Below are 18,283 nucleotides of genomic sequence, written 5' to 3' on the forward strand. Positions count from 1 at the left end.
TGACTTTTCTCACACTGCTCACCCTTTTTGTAAATAAAAGCTAGAAATCAACACCTGAAACGGAACTGTTTAATCTGTTTCCATCGCAAGCATCGCTAAACACATTCAAACAGTGGAGCTGATAAAGTTTAAGCCTCATTTCTACTTAACTTTTTCTCCCCTCTACCTACTCTCTCTACTGAAATCTCACCCTCAAGTGTTTTCACAATTTGCCTCACCTTGCCCTTTCCCAGGCTAGCAACAATAAAATGTGAAGCCATAGCTTTATTCTAAGCCCCAAATTACCATGATGGATATTTTGTTCAATATTGTACTTTGTATGATTTGTTGGGGGTTTTTTTTCCAATTAAAAACCATCTGAAGTTTCTCCTCATGTTGAGGTGAAACCTTCTATGTTCCAGTTTGTAGTCATTGCTCCTTGGCTTATTGCTGTGGACCACCAAAAAGAGATTGGCCGCAGCCACTTGACACCCATCCTCAGATATTTGTATACATTGATCAGATTTCCTCTTTGTCTTCTCTTCTCCAGCTAAACAGCCCCAAGGCTCTCAGTCTCTCTTCACAGGGGAGATGCTCAAGTCCCCCAGTCATCCTTGTGGCTCTCTACTGTACTCTGTCCAACAGTTCCCTGTCTCTGCTGAACTGGGGAGGTAAAAACTCGACAGTATTCCAGGTGTGGTCTCACTAGGGTAGAGGGAGAGAAGAACCTCCCTAGACCTGCTGGACACACTTTTCTTGATGCACCCCAGGATGCCATTGGCCCTACTGGCCACAAGGGCACATTGCTGGCCCAGTAATACAATAGATACACTCGAAATAGCACTCACCTGAGGGAGGTCTATCCTCAGAACCTGGTGATCTCACTTCAGCAGCTGGTGTTGAATTTACCCCAAGGTGTGTGACTGCCCTTTCAAGCACTTTTCTTTGAACCTAAGAATAGATGTTGTTCTTGCCCTTATAAATACCTAAACCTTTCCTGAATGCAACTTAGCACTGCTCACTGCTCTCCCACGAAAACAGCTTCCAAAGGTTAATCATGCATTTCAGAAAAGCCTGTTTTTCTCTGTTGGTTGAAAACTTGTGGCTTTTTCATTTGATCTTGTATTTCTTGTCATACACAAAGTAAACATGTTGGTTTTTTTAGTGTTGCTATTCAAGTCAACACTTTATAAACAAATTTGGTTTCTTACTCATTAACCATAAAACCCAGAAACCTTCAAGGAACTTTTTAGAGAGGAAGATTTAGCAAAGTCTATAAATATACAATAATTATGAGAGCAAACTAACACTATTAAAAAATAACAAAAAACAATTTCAAGTATTAGATGCCATTGGAAAAGTCATCTAGAAAATCATAGAATCATAGCATCAACCATGTTGGAAGAGACCTCCAAGATCATCCAGTCCAACCTACCTAGCACCCAGCCCTAGCCAGTCAACTAGACCATGGCACTAAGTGCCTCATCCAGGCTTTTCTTCAACACCTCCAGGGATGGTGACTCCACCACCTCCCTGGGCAGCCCATTCCAATGCCAATCACTCTCTCTGGGAAGAACTTCCTCCTAACATCCAGCCTATACCTCCCCAGGCACAACTTGAGACTGTGTCCCCTTGTTCTGCTGCTGGTTGTCTGGGAGAAGAGACCAACCCCACCTGGCTACAGCCTCCCTTTAGGCAGTTGTAGCAGCAATGAGGTCACCCCTGAGCCTCCTATCCTTCAGGCTAAACAACCCCAGCTCCTTTACCCTCTCCTCACAGGGCTGTGTTGCAGGCCTCTCACCAGCTTTGTTACCCTCCTCTGGACACATTCCAGTATCTCAAAATCTCTCTTGAATCGAGGGCCCCAGAAGTGAACAGTTTTATAGGCTTTCAGGAGAAAGATAGAGGGGAAAAAAACCCAACAAACAACCAAAAAAACCTGCAAACTATCAACCAAAAATGAAAAGATTGTTAGAGATGGAAAGCCATTGTGGCCAGGGGCACTCCACACCTTCATCCATCAGTCACCAGCCCTTGATGTGTTTAACAGTCATTTGGATGTGATGCTTGGGGATATGGTTTAAGGCAAACCTTGTAGAGTAGGGATATCAGTTGGACTTGGTGATCTTGAGGGTGTTTTGCAATCTGAATGCTTCTGTGATTCTGTGATTATAGATGAAATGGAAACTAAAAATGAAATATAAAACAGGCCAGTAGTGCTCTCAACAATAGTCAGTATTTTGCTGCCAATGAATAGCAAGTGGTGATGGCATTATTACTATTATTACTACTACTACTACTGTGTACAGTTCTGGAGTCCCCAACAGAAGAAGGACATGAAACTGTTAGAGTGAGTCCAGAGTAGGCGATAAACGTGATCAGAGGGCTGGAGCACCTCTGCTATGAAGACAGGCTACAAGAGTTGGGGCTCTGCAGCCTGGAGAAGACAAGGCTTGAAGGAGACCTCATAGCAGCCTTCCAACATCTGGAGGGGGCCTACAGGAAGGCTGAGGAGAGACTATTTACAGTGTCTTGTAATGACAGGATGAGGGATAATGGGTTTAAACTGGCAGAGGGGAGAGTCAAACTAGATGTTAGAAGAAGTTCTTTACAGCGAGAGTGGTGAGATACTGGAACAGATTGCTCAGGGAGGCTGTGGATGCTCCCTCCCTGGAGGTGTTCAAGGCCAGGTTGGATGAGGCCTTGAGTGATCTGTTCTAGTGAGAGGTGTTCCTGCCTGTCAGGGGGTTGGATTTTATACTACTACCACTACACCAGCAGGACAGCAGCTATGAGGTGCTCACAAATAAATTATTTTCTTAAAAACCAAACCAAACTGGGTTGGGCTCCACTCTCCCAGGGGTGTGAAGGAAAATAAAACAGGCCAGGGAGAGCAGTGGGAAGGGACGGACCCTGCACACACTGCCTCTGAAGGCTGGGTGGCAGCACCGAGAACCACTTGATTCCCACTGCCAGCTGGAAAGGGATGGTTAGAAAGGCCTGCAGAAAGCCCCGGGACTGCCACCCTCCAGGAAGCAGAAAGACAAAGCAGATGAAGAACCAGACACCTGGTAAATACAAAGATACATGCAACAGGAGAAGAGATTGTGTGCAGCCAGCACGCCACAAAGCACATGGCTGCATGTTCACTCCTGACCCGTTCTACCCTTCATGTAAGCCTGATCACCAAATGGGATGGAAATGCAATGGTCAAAACATGAAAAATGCACTTTGCCATAGGAGAGTTGCTCTTTAATCAGACCTATCACACTGACTTTTAGCTACAGCTGCTTGACTGTCAAGGCTGCTGATCCAGACCCCAAGACAGGAGCGAGCACCCACCATCCCAGTGGCAGCCCCAGGGTAGGGCCAGAGCTAACATGCTCTAGGCTGGCTTTGTGAGGTGGCTGCAGAATGTGAGGCGAGACAAGCATATGGCAAGATTGCTGGCAGATCGTGTTAATGAGCAGAGTGGTGTAGGGAGAACTGACACTGGAGCTCGTCCTGTTTTGAGCCCTGGACCTGGCATCCCTTTAAGGCAACAGCAGAATACAAGGCTGGCTCTCTGGTGTGCCAGGCACAAATCATCACAAGAGACCAAAACCACAGCAGAGGTCTGACTGACAACCGAGTGCTGCTCTCATTTCTACATCCACTTTCCTCCACCTCCTTTCACCATCCCATCAAGGACACCTTTATTGGACACAAGGGCTTAATGTTTGCTGGCAATGCAGTAAAAAGTTCCCATGCTGGCTTAGGAAGCCCAGGTCCTGCTATATGGTGGCTGAGAAGATCCTTCTACTCCATGCGCAATTTCATACATCATTGCATGAATCTTGTGATACTTTTCCTAGAGCCACACTTGGCTGTCTGAGAAACAGTTGTGCCTCGGCAGAAAAATTTAACTGGATTTTCCTTGTGGATTACCAAGTCCAAATTTCAAGCTACATACTCAATAAAACTAAGCTACTTACTGCCCAGCAGAGCTAACACAGCAGCTTGAGAGAAGCCTGTGTTGATGCAGGCACAGAACTAACTTCTTTCTCAATACTGAAAGTAAAGTAAAACTTTTTAATAGGATTGCTGTCTGCACTTTATGGTTCTTTGCAAGATCAAGGCAAATGACATCATCTCCACAATCAAGAGCCCTGCTTCTGAAATGTCAAAGGTCATGGTCAATAGATTATTTTTTTATTATTAATTAAAAAGACAAAAAACTTCTGAGAAAATGTGCAGTCTAAAGCTTTGTTGTCATGAACAAAGCTATTATAAAGGAAATGAACTGGAGACTCACAATAATTTTCCCACCCTAGCTCTTTGCCTTGCTTCGGCACAGATCCCTCTTCAGCAACTGTATAAAGGAAAATATTTTTAATAATATCCTGAGAATTTGATTATAAACACACAAAGCCACAAAAACTGGCAAAAGACGTAGATGGAGTTAGCATTTGAAACTGCCAGTTCATTTATTTAACTGAGTGGATTTCAGATAGCTTCCTTTTACCACTCAAATAGTGACTTGGGGTTAGCCCCTCTGGGGATTGAGTTGTTACATGACCACATGCCACCAGTAAAAAAAGAACACCAACTCAAAGCACCTCTGCTCCAGCATGGGGCATCTAGCTCCAAGCAAAGCACTGTCCAGTGTCAGACAAGCATGAGGCTTGGAACTTGCAAGAGAAGCAACGTGGTGTGCAGGCAGGTGTTTGGCCAAGCTATCGGGAGAAGAGAGCCCAAAAGGGATTAGATTTCAGTCGGTACTCCACGCACACGCGCAGGCAGGCTCTGTTACACCAGTATCCTCTAGCCCCATCCTGGAGGCAGACACATCTGCTGTCTCCTCCCATCACAGAACCATATAATCAGCCATGTTGGAAGAGACCTCCAAGATCATCCAGGCCAACCTAGCACCCAGCCCTAGCCAGTCAACTAGACCATGGCACTAAGTGCCTCATCCAGACTTTTCTTCAACACCTCCACAGATGGTGACTCCACCACCTCCCTGGGCAGCCCATTCCAATGCCAATCACTCTCTCTGGGAAGAACTTCCTCCTAACATCCAGCCTATACCTCCCCAGGCACAACTTGAGACTGTGTCCCCTTGTTCTGCTGCTGGTTGCCTGGGAGAAGAGACCAACCTCACCTGGCTACAGCCTCCCTTTAGGCAGTTGTAGACAGCAATGAGATCACCCCGAGCCTCCTCTTCTCCAGAAAGGGGGTCTACGGGTAAAGCACAGCAACGCTCCATACTTCCTTTCCAAGGCATGCCACTGGGCAAAGAAAATTAATGGTTTACAAGGAAAAAAAAGAGACAGGAAGTCCAGTGATCAGGGCTATCAATCCAGAAGGGAAACCTAGGGTCTAGTTGTTGGTTCAAGAAGCATTTATGCATTTGGCTGCAGAAAGCCATCTAAGAAAACACCTTAGACAGGAGGAATTAGACACCCTGGCTCTTTCTCCATAAAACAAAATTTCATCCCTAGAGAAGGAGCAGCTCTGTTGCCAAAGAGAAGAATGCCTCAGCAAAACCAGCAGTTATCTGGCATGCAAAGCCTCCTGAGATGCTGAAGATGTGGGTGTAAATCCCACCCCAGGCTGGAAGAGGTGTCAGGCAAATCTCCCACTACCTCAGGTAAGGGCTTTAACCAAAGAGCTGCCAGGAGCAGTGGAGTTTTCCCTCCAGTTACATTTGCACCTAAGGATGACATCTATATGACAACAGCTGGGAAGAGGATGCCTTCTGGCTTCAGGACACAGTTCTGGGAACAGTGTTCCCTGCAGCATGCTGAACAGCACTCCTTTCTCAGGGCAGTTGAATCTCCTGGCTGGCTCGTGTGAGGAATGACAGGAAGCTGGGGAGTTTTGACTTTGCTCTGGCCAGGCAGGCACCCCAAGGATGCAAATGCTACTATTTCACCTAAGCTCTGCTTTGGACACCTAAATCCTTTCCCATATCTGGCCTTAAGATTTGAACTGAATAAAGAACTGCAGTTAGAGCCCAGTCTCAGGCAAAAACCACACAAGTGCTGCATTCTTGGTTTGCATACCAACATTTTAAGTTAAAATTATGCTGTCTTGGATGTATTTTCAGCATGAGACTGCTTCTCTCACCTGGGCTTCTTTGCATCAAAAATGTGCTTATCTACACATATGTGATGGTGCCTGTGTCATCTCCTATAGTTTTCATGCACTTGCTTCTTCTTGAACGGCTTAGAGAAGAAGCTGCATGACAGACAAGTGCCCAGCGCTGAGAACAGCTCCCACTTACATTGTGCCTAAAGAGAGAATCCATCACTACTAGACAGACATGGTTATTGCCTCTACACTGGCAGCACCGCTTGCCAAGCCAGTTCTTCTGCAGCTACAACATCAGGCTCTGAACAGTGAAACGAAGCCATTAAACTGTCAATCAGAAAGCATACACTATAGCAAGTGCCATGAAATTGCAGAGATGAGCTGGTTCTCCTCATACTTCTTTTGTAACATGATTAAGATCAAGCCAAAGGACAATATTGCAGTCCCCTGGTCTATGTGAAAATCTCCGAGAGCTGCCTTTATTTGCCACCAGAACCACAAGCTAATAACGCAGCCTCTACAGAGGCAGTCCCTGTCTTGCTTGTTCTCAGTTTTGAACAAACCCATGATCACAGAACAACAGAACTTCAGAGGTTGGAGGGGACCTCCAGAGATCATTCAGTCCAACCCCCTTGCCAAGGCAGGATCCCCCAGGATAGTTCACACAGTTCCATCCAGGTGAATTTTTAAAGTCTCCAGAGAAGAAGACTCCACAACCTCTCTAGGCAGCCTGTTCCAGTGCTCCAACACTCTCACTATGAAGAAGTTTCTCCTCATGTTGAGGAGAACCTTCTATGTTCCAGTTCGCCATGCTGTGTATTGTAAGGGTATTAGTAGTCCTCCAGAAGCCATTAACACTGATGCCCAGGGACCAAAATGTACAGTCCATCAGCTATATCCCCTTCCAATCTGCCTTTGATATGCTTTATTTAATTCTCCTTGCAATATACAGACCTCATGTCCTGAAAATGCACTACTTCCAGAACCGACTCAGACCAAGCAGGACATATTATCAATCTTCAGACCTGAATGTAAGAGACAAGCCCATACTACAGACCCAAAACACGTGCTGCCCAACTCACTCAATGCATGTAGCACACACTTGTGACTAACTCTGATGCTCTCTTCTCTACTATACTGCCTCTGATAACATTTTCCCTTCACAACATACCAAGGAGCCACAACATAGAGGGAGAAGGCTACCACAGCAGGTGCTTCTGCTTGTTGCATCAATATGTGTGATAAGGAGATCTTGCAGGCAGTCATGCTGAGGTCCTATAAAGCCTCTAAAATAGTGATCAGCTACTTTAGAAGAGATATTTGTCAGGCTTCAATGAGATTTGTATACAGTGTATGGTGCAAATGCCAAACTGCAGACTGAGTGCATATATTAAAGAATCCTTTTCCACTGAAAGATCCTGGGGGAAAGGGGAAAGATCCACCACCCCATGTCTCCCTGTCTGGAGAGAAGAACCTAAAAGCTCTAATGGCAACTTCATCTTAGTCTTTTTCTCTTCCTAACCAGCTGGAAGTGCTTGCCTGAGTTTAACAATCTACGGCTCAGAGGTACCAGCCACTTAGGAGACAGACAGGCAAAAGCTACCCTGGGGTAATATTTTGCACATCTTCCTCCATGTGTACATTACAAACAACATGTGACAGCAAATGGCATCACACGCATCCCAAATCTGAAGCTTTTGTTTATAGAAAGCCTCAATAAAAAACTAAGCAGCAATCAATAAAAAACGCATTTTCCTTTTAAAGGCAGTCCAAGTTTCTTGTACTTCTAACCTTGGAGAAACTGTTCCAGCACCTGCCTCCTCTGGCCAGTCACACCTGGTAACACCTGTCTTTGCACATTCTGGGGTTTATTCATTATTTATGTTTCTCTTTACACAACACCCCCACAGGACAATCCACCTTCAGCATGCTTACAGATTTGATCCAAAGCTCACTGCAGTTAACAGAAGAACTTCACTGGCTCTGGAGCAAACAGAAAGCCCCAGCTCTGCAAATAGGCTTCCAGCCCGAGAGGGGACTTTCACACAAGCCCAGAAGTGCAACTGCAAAATCTCTAACTCTTTAAGCTGCTCATCTTTTAACCAGCCAAGGTTTCCAGAAGCCTGAATTGTTTGCAGATGGGTTTTGGTTGTTTTGGTGTTTTTTTTTCCTTCCCCCAGTTATGTGTTTCTTAAAAAACCCAACACTGACAAACCCTCTGTAGTGACCCACGAAACAGGGAATCAAGGGATACGTCTCTTTCTTAGAGCTGTGGTGCCAGCCAGGAAGTACTGGAGTCATTTTATATGTGTGTGTATATATACACATAGATAATGTGTGCCTGTGTATGCATCCATATTTGTAATTACCTATGTATATACGTGTATAAACACACAGAGACACACATTTTTTGCTCCCTCTTCTGGCCCCACGAATTTTGAACTCATTTGCCTTCTTGGTGGAAGCAGGGGTGAGCAAGAACGATCTTGTCTCCAACGTGACTTGTCACCAGGGATCTACCAGCACTCCTCTGGGAGGCACACAATGGGGATTCCTGATGAGAAAAGGACACCCCCAAAGCCTTACTCCCTTCATTACAGCAGCAAGCAGGTGATGCCCTCTGGATATATACCCTTTAGTCAGGAAGACTCAACAGTGAAAAGATAGCATCTTTATTGCTTAATAGTCAATGCAGGTGGCATATTACTGAGCCTAACACTGACTTAGCAAGAGATCCACTAGGAATCAAACTCAGTAATGCTTCACAAACATCAGGCTTGCAGAGCACGTTAATACACTGTACTCTATGCTCCTTAAGACACACCTCTGAAAGGTGTGCTGGGGAATTGAGTCAGCTCTGTATTTCGTGAGGGAGCAGACCTGAAATTGCTGGTGTCCAACCTAGCTGACCTCCATGTTGAGGTCACTTACTCCAGATCTCAGCCCAAACATGCAGTTTCTTCTTCAGTATAACTTTTGCCTTTTCTTCTTCCAAAGCATTAGTATCACAAGCTCTACACGTACAGGTTTGGTTTGTGGGAAGACAGCTAGTACCGTATTTTGTTAGTGTATATCAATTAGTATGGGGAAAAAGGAAAGAAAGATTCCTCCAATTTCAATATGGTTATTTTCTTTAGAAGGAGATAAAGATAAAGGGCAACTACTTTACTAGTGTAAAAGCTGTTTAACTTCTCTAAGTGGAAATCTTCCCTTTCTGAATGATCACAGAATCACAGACTTGGTTTGGTTGGAGAAGTCCTCTAAGATCAAGTCCAACTGTCAACCTAAGACCACATGGGCAATAAACTACAACCCAAAGTGCCATGTCCATAAGTTTCTTGAACACCTCCAGGGAAAAATGATGCTGAAGCCAGCCCTGACCAGAGATGATGTCTGCCCCAGAAACAGTCATCCACTGGATCACAACAAATACTCATTTTCCAGAACAATCCCACAGACATGGCTCCCAACACCTTTATTTCACCTCAAGACAAAGGCAAAATTTTCACATTAGACACATCCTATCCTACAAAACCTCACTCCAGTTGCCACTGCAGCTGTAGACACCAACACCAATAGCCACCTCCTTGCCTGTAGCACGAGGATCTCGTATTCATTGAGCATTTGCCTGACACATCAGCCCTGAAGGGCAGAGTTGCCTGCATGTACACACGTGGCCCCTGCTGGCCACATACCTGGGACCTGCTGTGATACGTACTCCTGGCACCTGAAGAGGTGCCTCTGCTGTCCCTTCCCACCCTGCTGTAGAGCCCTGACTTGGCCAAGGCTGGTGTTATCAACAGGGGAGGCTGGACAGGAGTAGGAGAGCCAAGACGGCTGACAAAGAGGGTGCCTTGCTCACCGTTTTCACTCGTGACCTGTCGCTGTTCCCCTAACCCAAAACTGCTCCACTGTAACGCCACAACCAGGTGAAACTTGACAGCTGGCAAAAGGCCTGCACTGCTTTGGCGTATGTCAGTGTAGACGACTCCCCAGGGGAATCTTTTGCTCCCCTGCAACACGAGTGCAACCCCCTAGGCACTGCCCACCCTGGGGCCCCACCGTCTGTGGGCCAGAGCTGGAAAAGAGAACAAGCAATCAGGGGGCTTACCCAGCCTCCGTTGTCCTGGATCCAGTTGTGCAGGTGCCGGTTCAGGTACTCGGTCATCCAGGCAGCGATGCTGTCTACCAGTGGAGACATCTCTCGGTTGACGCTCTCCACGCACATCACACCACCGAACTCGAAGAAGGCCACAATCCTGCCCCAGTTAACCCCATCTCGAAACAATTCCTCCACTACTGCCACAAAGCGGCCTCTGGCAGTGAAGGGCGTCAGGTGTAGCTGGCCAGACATTTGGGCAAAGTCCCGCTGGTAGCGTCGAGAGAACTCATCCCCTGCCTGGCGCAGGGCAAGGTGGACAACCTGGGGTGCAGGGCGCAGCCCCTCGGCAGGGGGCACATGGCTAGCAGCAGCTGAGCCGGGGGGCTCGGGGTGCGGAGGCACCAGGCCAGTGTGATCAGAGGAAGTCCCAGCAGCAGCAGCAGGAACGGCAGCAGCAGCAGCAGAAGAGAGACCTGGAGGCAAGGGTGCTCTGTCCTCGCTGGCAGCCCAGTCGTATCCCCTCTGAGAGAGTTTATAATGGATGTACTTCAGCACTATCTCCCGATTATCGTAGCCTCTTCTCCCCGGATGAGCCATAATTCCCAAGAGGAAGCAGCAAGAGGAAGGGAGAGAGGAAGAAGAGGAGCAGGATGAACCCAAAAAAGTAAAGCAGCCAATAGTAATAAAATTAGTAACACCAAAAATTATAATCCAGTTACTGTATCGGGCACGGTTTCATTCATGGTGATGTGGGGGAGTTCTCAGGGTCTCAGAGGTACTTTTGTCTTCTCAGTGTTTCCTCCTCGGTTTGAGATGCACGGTATAAATAAGGATTAAAATGCTGTAAATACTTTACGTCCAGGTGCACATTTACTGCTTATTATAAATTTACTTTAGGACCATTTCCTCCTCGGTGTTGAAATACCATCTTAAAAAGTATTCTACCGATTCAAAATCAGGTGCATGTTCCCTTAGGTGCTGAACTACCACAGGCATGAAGGAGCAGATGAACACACACTGTAAGGAACTGCAATTCAGTATGGTTTGCTAAACAGCCTTGGATGAATATTAATCCAACACACTTTTAAGCTACAAACCGCAACACTGCCTTTTTTTTTTTTTAAGTTACACAAACTAAATTTCCTCTTTAAAGTACTTACTTGGACTATAAATATGTTCCTCTGTCAAGTTTCCTCTACAAAAAAACAAACAAACAAATAAAATAATAAGAACAAAACCCAAACATCCCAAGTCTTCAGAAACGTGAAGTTCTGGCCGCTTTGATGCTTCAAGTCACCAAGGTGATGGGAAAGGGACCAAGAAAAAAAAAAAAAAAGAAAAAAAAAAAAAAAGAAAAGAAAAAAATTGAGAAAAAAACCTCGAAAAATAAAATAGAAAAATAAATTCTCTACGATTTCAAATGTTTTTTTCCAGACTTCTGTTTAACAGACATCTCCAAAGATATGCCAAAGCTTAGAAAATCCCGCCTCGCAGCCCAGGAAGGTGAACAACCCCAAAGAGCCGGAAAATCCTGGAGACCAGATGAACCACATTTGAATCCAAGCTCTCGCAGAAGTGCTCCGTTTTTCCCTCCAGTGCAACGTACAGACATAGGCATTTACGTAGTTTCATTCAGACACCGATCGCAGGAGCCCGGTGCTTCCCCACACATAACACGCACACACCACCACCAAAAAAATTACATGTATTTAGGAAATTGATTCTTTTTCACAAGAAAGAACGTGAAAAAATAATTTTTAAATTCGTCAAAATAAAGAAGGAAAACTGCTTTTGACTGTGGCTCCAGGGAGAAATACCATTTCCCGAGCAGCTTTGTATCAGAGGAGGAAGAGCCCCCGGCGCTGGCGAGGAGTGGCGCGGACGGGGCGTATGTGCGGTGTGACTGGTGCCGATGGGGACCGTGGCCACGGCGCCGCTGCCCGCCCGCCCGCCCGCGCAGCCCCGGCGCACCCCGCCGGCCCCGGGCGGCTCCTCGGGGCGCTCCGCGCTGCTGCTGCCGGCGGTGGCGGCGGCTCCGGGCGGCGGCGGCTCCGAGCGGCGGCGGCGGCGGGCGCGGGCGGGGAGCTCTCCCGGCGGCGGCGGCAGCAGCGGCGGCGGCGGCAGGGGGGGAGCGGAGCGGCGGAGGCGGGCAGAGGCGGGGAGGAGCGGAACCCGAGGGGCAGGCTCCCTCTTCGGCCCCGAGCGGCGCAGCCGGGCGTGGTGGTTTCCTAGAGCTCCGCCTCACGCTTCATTCAAGAAAAGGGGGAAACGGGGAGGGGTGCTTAAAAAAGAAGGGAAAAAAAAAAGAAAAGGCGGTAGATGGCGAGAAGCCCCGCGCACACCGGGCCCGCCCTCCATGGCTGCGCCGGCCTGGGGCCGGCGGCGGGGCGGCAGCGCGGAGGGGCGGCCACTCGGTCCACGGGTGGTGCTGGAGGGCCGCGCCGCCGCCCGCCCTCTGCCGCCTCCGCCCCAGCGGAGGAAGCGGGTGGCGTAGCCGGGAGGGCGGGCAGACGAGGCAGAGCGGTGTGAGGCTGTGGGCTGCCCGGCCCTGCGCGGGGGAGTGGCCCTGGTCAGCCTCCGCGTCTCTGCCGCCGCGCGCGGGACGGGGCAGGCAGCTGCAGCTTTGCCGGGTTCATTAATATGTTATAATGTGTAAATGGGGGTGCTTGGCGTGTGGGGAGGAGAAAAAAAACCGAAAGACCCCTGTTTAAAAGGAGAGTGGCTCGATGTAGGCGGGCAAGGCCTCCAAAGCGGAGCGGGTTGGGGCGGTCTGCCCTGGCAGCCCATGCTTCACGGCGGCAGAATCCTTGGGGAGCCAGGAGCTGGGGACAGGTCGGGCGCCGTGGGCCACCTCGGCGGGTGTTCCCCCCGTGATGGTAGATCACGCAAGCCTGTACTACACAGGCCGCCCGGTCCGTTTTCAGGTGTGCTCAGGACACAGGCGCGGAGGTGGATTTTTTAGGCTTGCTACAGAAACGGGACTGCCGTTTGTCCCTGCGCCCGGCCTCAGCGTTCGGGGTTTTAGACTGGAGAGGGGGGAAACGAACTGTTTCACAGATTCATTCGTAGCTTGGTCAAAGAATCAGAGTTAACCTTCGGAGCAGGTAAACTAACAGCACTTGGAATTAGTGAAAGCGTGATCGTTAGCCCCTCTGCTATCCCAACAAGCGGCAGCAGGGGCAGGGATGAGTGATGCCGTGACAGGCCCTGCTGCAATAGAAGCCACCATAGGATAAAGCCCAGGTGAAGCCGAAGCAGCCTTGCCCCGCTTAATGTGAAGAGGGCAAAAGAGATGTTGGGTAAGGTCTACCCGGTTTTGCTGATAGGTGGGTGTCTGGGCTTATAATCTATATAAACTACTATGAACCTATAAGGAATAAAATGTCTGAACAAAGCTGTGAGAGTTTGCTTTGACAGGAGACGTAGGGAATGAATGTGCTCTCGATCTCCATTTTCAGGGTCACATTTCCTTAACAGCCTGACCCATCATGCATGATTCGTAGGCTGGCAGCTCCGCTGCTTGAGGAGAATGCACTGCACGGAGCGGGTTGTGTGCGTGTGCCAGCATTTGCTCCTTCCAGGAGGAGAGGCCCTGGCACCAAAATGGCAATTGAGCTCCTCAGTCACTGACGGAGCTCAGCTGCGGCCTGCGTGAGCCAAAGATCTGTTTCGAAGCTGCGCCGAGGAATTAGCCTCTGCTGTGTACAAAGCAGCACCTTTGCAGGTACAGAGCACGGGAAAGTTCTCGGCACCATACCCAGTGTCGGCAGTGTGCATATTCCTGTCAGCTCTTACCTCCTGCCTCCGCCGGGGCGCCCAGCGCTCGCAGACTCCAGCCGCCGCAGTGCCCCCACAGGACGAGGCCGCAGGGCAGGGCAGGGCGCGCGGCCGGCAGCGCCTCCCCCGCGAGCGGCGGTTGCCACCCAGCGGCCGCTGCGCGCTCCGGACTCAGCCGCGACCCCCAGCCGCGACCCCCAGCCCCGGCCCTGCGGGCTGGCAGGAGCCAAAGACCCATCCGCCCAGGCGCTCCCTCCTCTGCTTCGTGTTTAGTCCTGTCTGCTGCTGTTTAATACAGGGCTGGCTGCAGGTGGCTGTGTTCCCGGCTATTAAGGGCCGCAAGAGGTTGCCAGACAGCAGGTGAGAACATGGACGATGCTCTGCGTAGCGACAGGCTGTACACCACCAGGGCCTGTGTGTAACTTGCAGCACAGATAAATGCGGGAGTGCAAACACATCTCCAGTCCCGCTCTATAAAAAGACTTCACAAAGTAGGGCATTTGCGGGGAGCTGAGGGATTGCCTCTAATGGCACAAACGTAGGTAACTGTAAACCAAGCAAAATCGCTGCCTTTGCATTGCACCAAAAAGGGGGTGGGGGGGGGAAAGTCTGTTCTGAATATAGAAAAGAGGCTGACATTGCCATGTAACAGCTGTGGAACAACTCATACAGAACAGCCACAACCAACCAAGCTGAGTGGGGAGGCTTGACAGGTCTGGGCAAGCTGATCTAGTTGAGGATGCCCCTGCTTACTGCAGAGGGGCTTGCACTACATGACCTTTGGAAGACCCTTCCAGCCCAGGCCATTCTATGATTCTATAATAATTAAGTCTGTCACTGTGCTGGTGACTGAATTTAATGTAGTTGGTCCCACAACTTAAAAGACTTCGGACACAAAGATTAAGTTACACAGAAATAGTGTCTGCATAACTGCACGACAGTGTCATAGCAGGAGCAGTTTTAATGCCCAGAGGGTAAATCAGACAGGGGCCGCTGCAGAAAACAAAGGTACATATTAAAAGGGAGGAAAAAAAAGAAAAGAAGCTTTTGTAAGGAGAAATGGAAGAGACCACTGTATTTGTTTAGGATATTTAATTTTTTAAAATGCAAAATGGAGGTAAGACTAAATGAACAGTGTAGTGAAGGCAGATAATCAGTAAAAGAATCACAGAATTATGAATCATAGAATCAACCAGGTTGGAAGAGACCTCCGAGATCATCCACACCACCTTATCACCCAGCCCTATCCAATCAACTAGACCATGGCACTAAGTGCCTAAACAGTTTCAGAAATCTAAATGGGTACAGCAAAGCTTTATGAAATGCTCTGGAACACATTTAGTAATTATGCTTTTCCCCCACCAGCTCTATATTCAGCACTTTACTATTGGAATGATACATCCCAGACTTTTTAGAAGCTTAATAGGAAAATAATTGTTGTAGTTCACAAGAAAGCTTGCTCAACACCAAACACAGCTAAGGCTGTGTTTAAAAAAATGGAGGGGAAAAATCCTAGGAACTGTTTGCTTTAAGTAAAGGGATTGGGGATGAATCATCACAGGAAATAAAATCTGTGCCTTGAAGAATGACAAATTGGGACTCTGTAGAAAAGCAAACCAAAATTATATACATACATTGAAAGTCTTTCTTGTTTTTAGCTAATGTGACAAAATGCATTGCACCTGACCTGCATCTATGGCTGTAATTGAAGGGAGCGGCATCTTAAAACCAATTACCGTGCTGCCTGAGTGGGTGATGAGCATGTATTAAGCTGTCACAAGTTTGCAACACAGTCCTGCTTTTCACCTTGCTTGCTTGTTGCAGTTCAGTGAGATAAATCCAGTTTAAGAGACATTAACAAAACAAAATGCAGTATGTTTTAGGGAGGAGGTAGAAGAAATCAGCAAAAGAGGATGAGGATTTATCAAGGAGCGTGGAATGAGCACATGAAGTCAGGTAATGAATCATTACAATGCTTTTAGGTGGCAGAATAACATGCTGACTACTGAAGATCTGTTCCTGCAGATCCTTCCACACACAGATTTACTTTTATGTGAGCCAGCCCAAAGATTAATAAGAATTAGCTGCACAAAGAATTAGAACTCAGCTAGGAATACAAACAAAAGCTCAAGTGAAGAAAAAACACCCATGGCAATTAAGAGAGGCTGGAATGTCAACGACAGGCGTCAGTCATGTCTGGCAGCTTAAAGGACCGATTATTTTCTTGAGATGGCTTTCTTATCCGTGTTTGGGCAACTGACCAAACAGGCAGGATCCTGCAAAGCTGTTTCTTCTTCTCCGAAGCCTGCTATACAGTAGATGCAGTATTAACAAATGACATAGAGAAGTTTGCAGTGCCTAGCAACCCCAACCTTCCTGCCAGTGTGAAAGTGGACACCTTTTCCCTGTACCTTTGTACTAACATCAACAGGATTTGAACAGCAGCTTCGGTTCCTGGTGACTTGCCTACCCTTTTATTTCCTTGGCTCAGAAGCAAGCAATTGTTTAAAACCCTGCCTGAGCAGGCATGAGGCAAGTGAGCTGCATGTTTGCACTCCAAGTGAGCAAGGACAATGCCACATTTTTTTGCTGAAAATATGCAATTTTCTATCCTAGAACAAATCAACAAACCAACCAACCAACTAAGCCAAAACTCTCTAAATTTGAGTCACCCCAAAGGAGTGGTACAGGTAAACGTGACAACTAAAGAGGTCCTTTGCTTTACTATGCTTTAGCACAGCCTAAGCACTGGTTTTATTGGAAAAGTCCACTAAGATTGTGCCCCTGAGTTGGGAATTTGCACATAAGCAGATTAGCAGGCTACTCCTCATACAGCCACTGGCACTTTAAGTGCTTGTGGTACTGTGTCCAGTGAGGCATTTGTCTGTGCCACCCACGGCAATGCTTCCCTCTGTGGAGACTCTTAGTGCTTCTGCTTCCCAAGCTAGCCTGTATTTGCTCTGCATGCTTTCATGCCTGCAAGAGCTTTCTAATTTGCCTTGACTAAAGCTAACCACCAACCACATAAGCTTTCACGTTCATTTCTGCCCATGAGACCACCATACCCATGGACTGTTGGTGTATCTCTGCCAAGCTGCACAAAATGCTTTTAAACCAGCACTCTTTTTAAGAGACTTGCATGCGTGCTTGTAATTCCTCATTAGCTGCACACAATTTATTGCTGAGGCTGTCTCATCTGTTTTGCTCAAGGTGTTGCCCAACATCATCTAGGCAGCAATTAGCTTCTGTTGTATACAATGCTGTAAGAAAAGAGATATTTTGCATGTGAAAGTACAGAGAAAAGTAGAACTCAGGAAGCTCGGATGCTTATTTTCCTGATTTTTAACCAGGACAGTGGCAGGTTAACCTGAACAAATTGCTTCCCTTCTTCACAGTGCATTCCTGACATGGGAGACTTCCTTTCATCCTGCCAGCGTTGCAAATGCTAGAGCTGTGGAGTGGATCCTTTTTGTCTGGAAGCACTTGCAGTGCAGAGGATGCTACTGTAAAACATTTAAAAGCATGCTCAACCTGCAATTATGGTTTATTTCATGGTGCTTAATTGTGCTCAGCAGGAAAGGCAGCTGGATGAGATCCTCAGATAATATCTTTAGGGTCTGACATAGCAAACAGCTCCTGACTTTCAGACTTCTTTTACTGTACACATCCATCAAACTTCTCATCAAGATAGAGGCCCCATGGCTTGCATTGGAAGGAAGTAAAACTGCAATCTGGTTCTGGAAATCCTTCACTTTAACATTTCTGCTTCATTATATGACAATAGGATCTTGTCTTTACACTACTTGAGCTGTCTCACCACCTTTTCACAAGGTACCAGTCAATTCTGGTGTTTTGGAACATGCTCCCTGTGCCCTTTCTTCTTTTTGCAACTGAAAAAGTAATCCAAGACAGCTGAGACAGCGGAAGAGTGAAGAAAACACATTCAGCATGGAGGACTCTGCTAGACAAATAGGAAGGAATATCCATCACATCCATAAAGTTTTGTTACATCTGCTAAAATTTCCCTCAAAGGAGGAAAGCATTTATTTGAGTAAATACATGGAAATACAGACATCTCATTTTAACTGCTTCCTTTGTAGCACCTGTTAGCTTTCAAAAGGATATTCCCCTCAGTTGCAAGTTACCCAGAACACTTAAAATTTGATTTTACAATTGTTGTTCTTTACATTTATTGCCCCTGGTATCTTTAGAGATTTAACATCTTATTTTGGCCAAGGGAGATGATGCTTGGAGACATGATTTATTTTTAGTCAGATATGTTATGCTTTCACCCCCTGCATTTATTTCCATTGCTCTAGCAACGCTATTACAGAATGAACTTCATAGTTA

At 47.2% G+C, this 18,283-nt stretch overlaps 1 protein-coding gene across 7 annotated transcripts in view; it reads right to left on the reverse strand.

Annotated features, from left to right (window-relative positions):
* BCL2 (BCL2 apoptosis regulator) overlaps positions 1-12,133 on the reverse strand; it is a 127,186-nt gene extending 115,053 nt beyond the window's left edge. For all 7 annotated transcript variants that reach the window (XR_010306174.1, XM_064160856.1, XM_064160857.1 and 4 more), the window contains exon 1: positions 10,166-12,133. Coding sequence is in view for 6 of the 7 variants with exons in the window: in XM_064160856.1 (XP_064016926.1) it covers positions 10,166-10,753 (588 nt within the window). In the remaining variant the exon portion in view is untranslated. The remainder of the gene's footprint in view (positions 1-10,165) is intronic.
* Positions 12,134-18,283: the final 6,150 nt, after the last annotated feature.

Source organism: Pogoniulus pusillus, chromosome 21 (genome assembly GCF_015220805.1).
Source record: "Pogoniulus pusillus isolate bPogPus1 chromosome 21, bPogPus1.pri, whole genome shotgun sequence".
In the NCBI taxonomy this organism is placed as follows: domain Eukaryota; kingdom Metazoa; phylum Chordata; class Aves; order Piciformes; family Lybiidae; genus Pogoniulus; species Pogoniulus pusillus.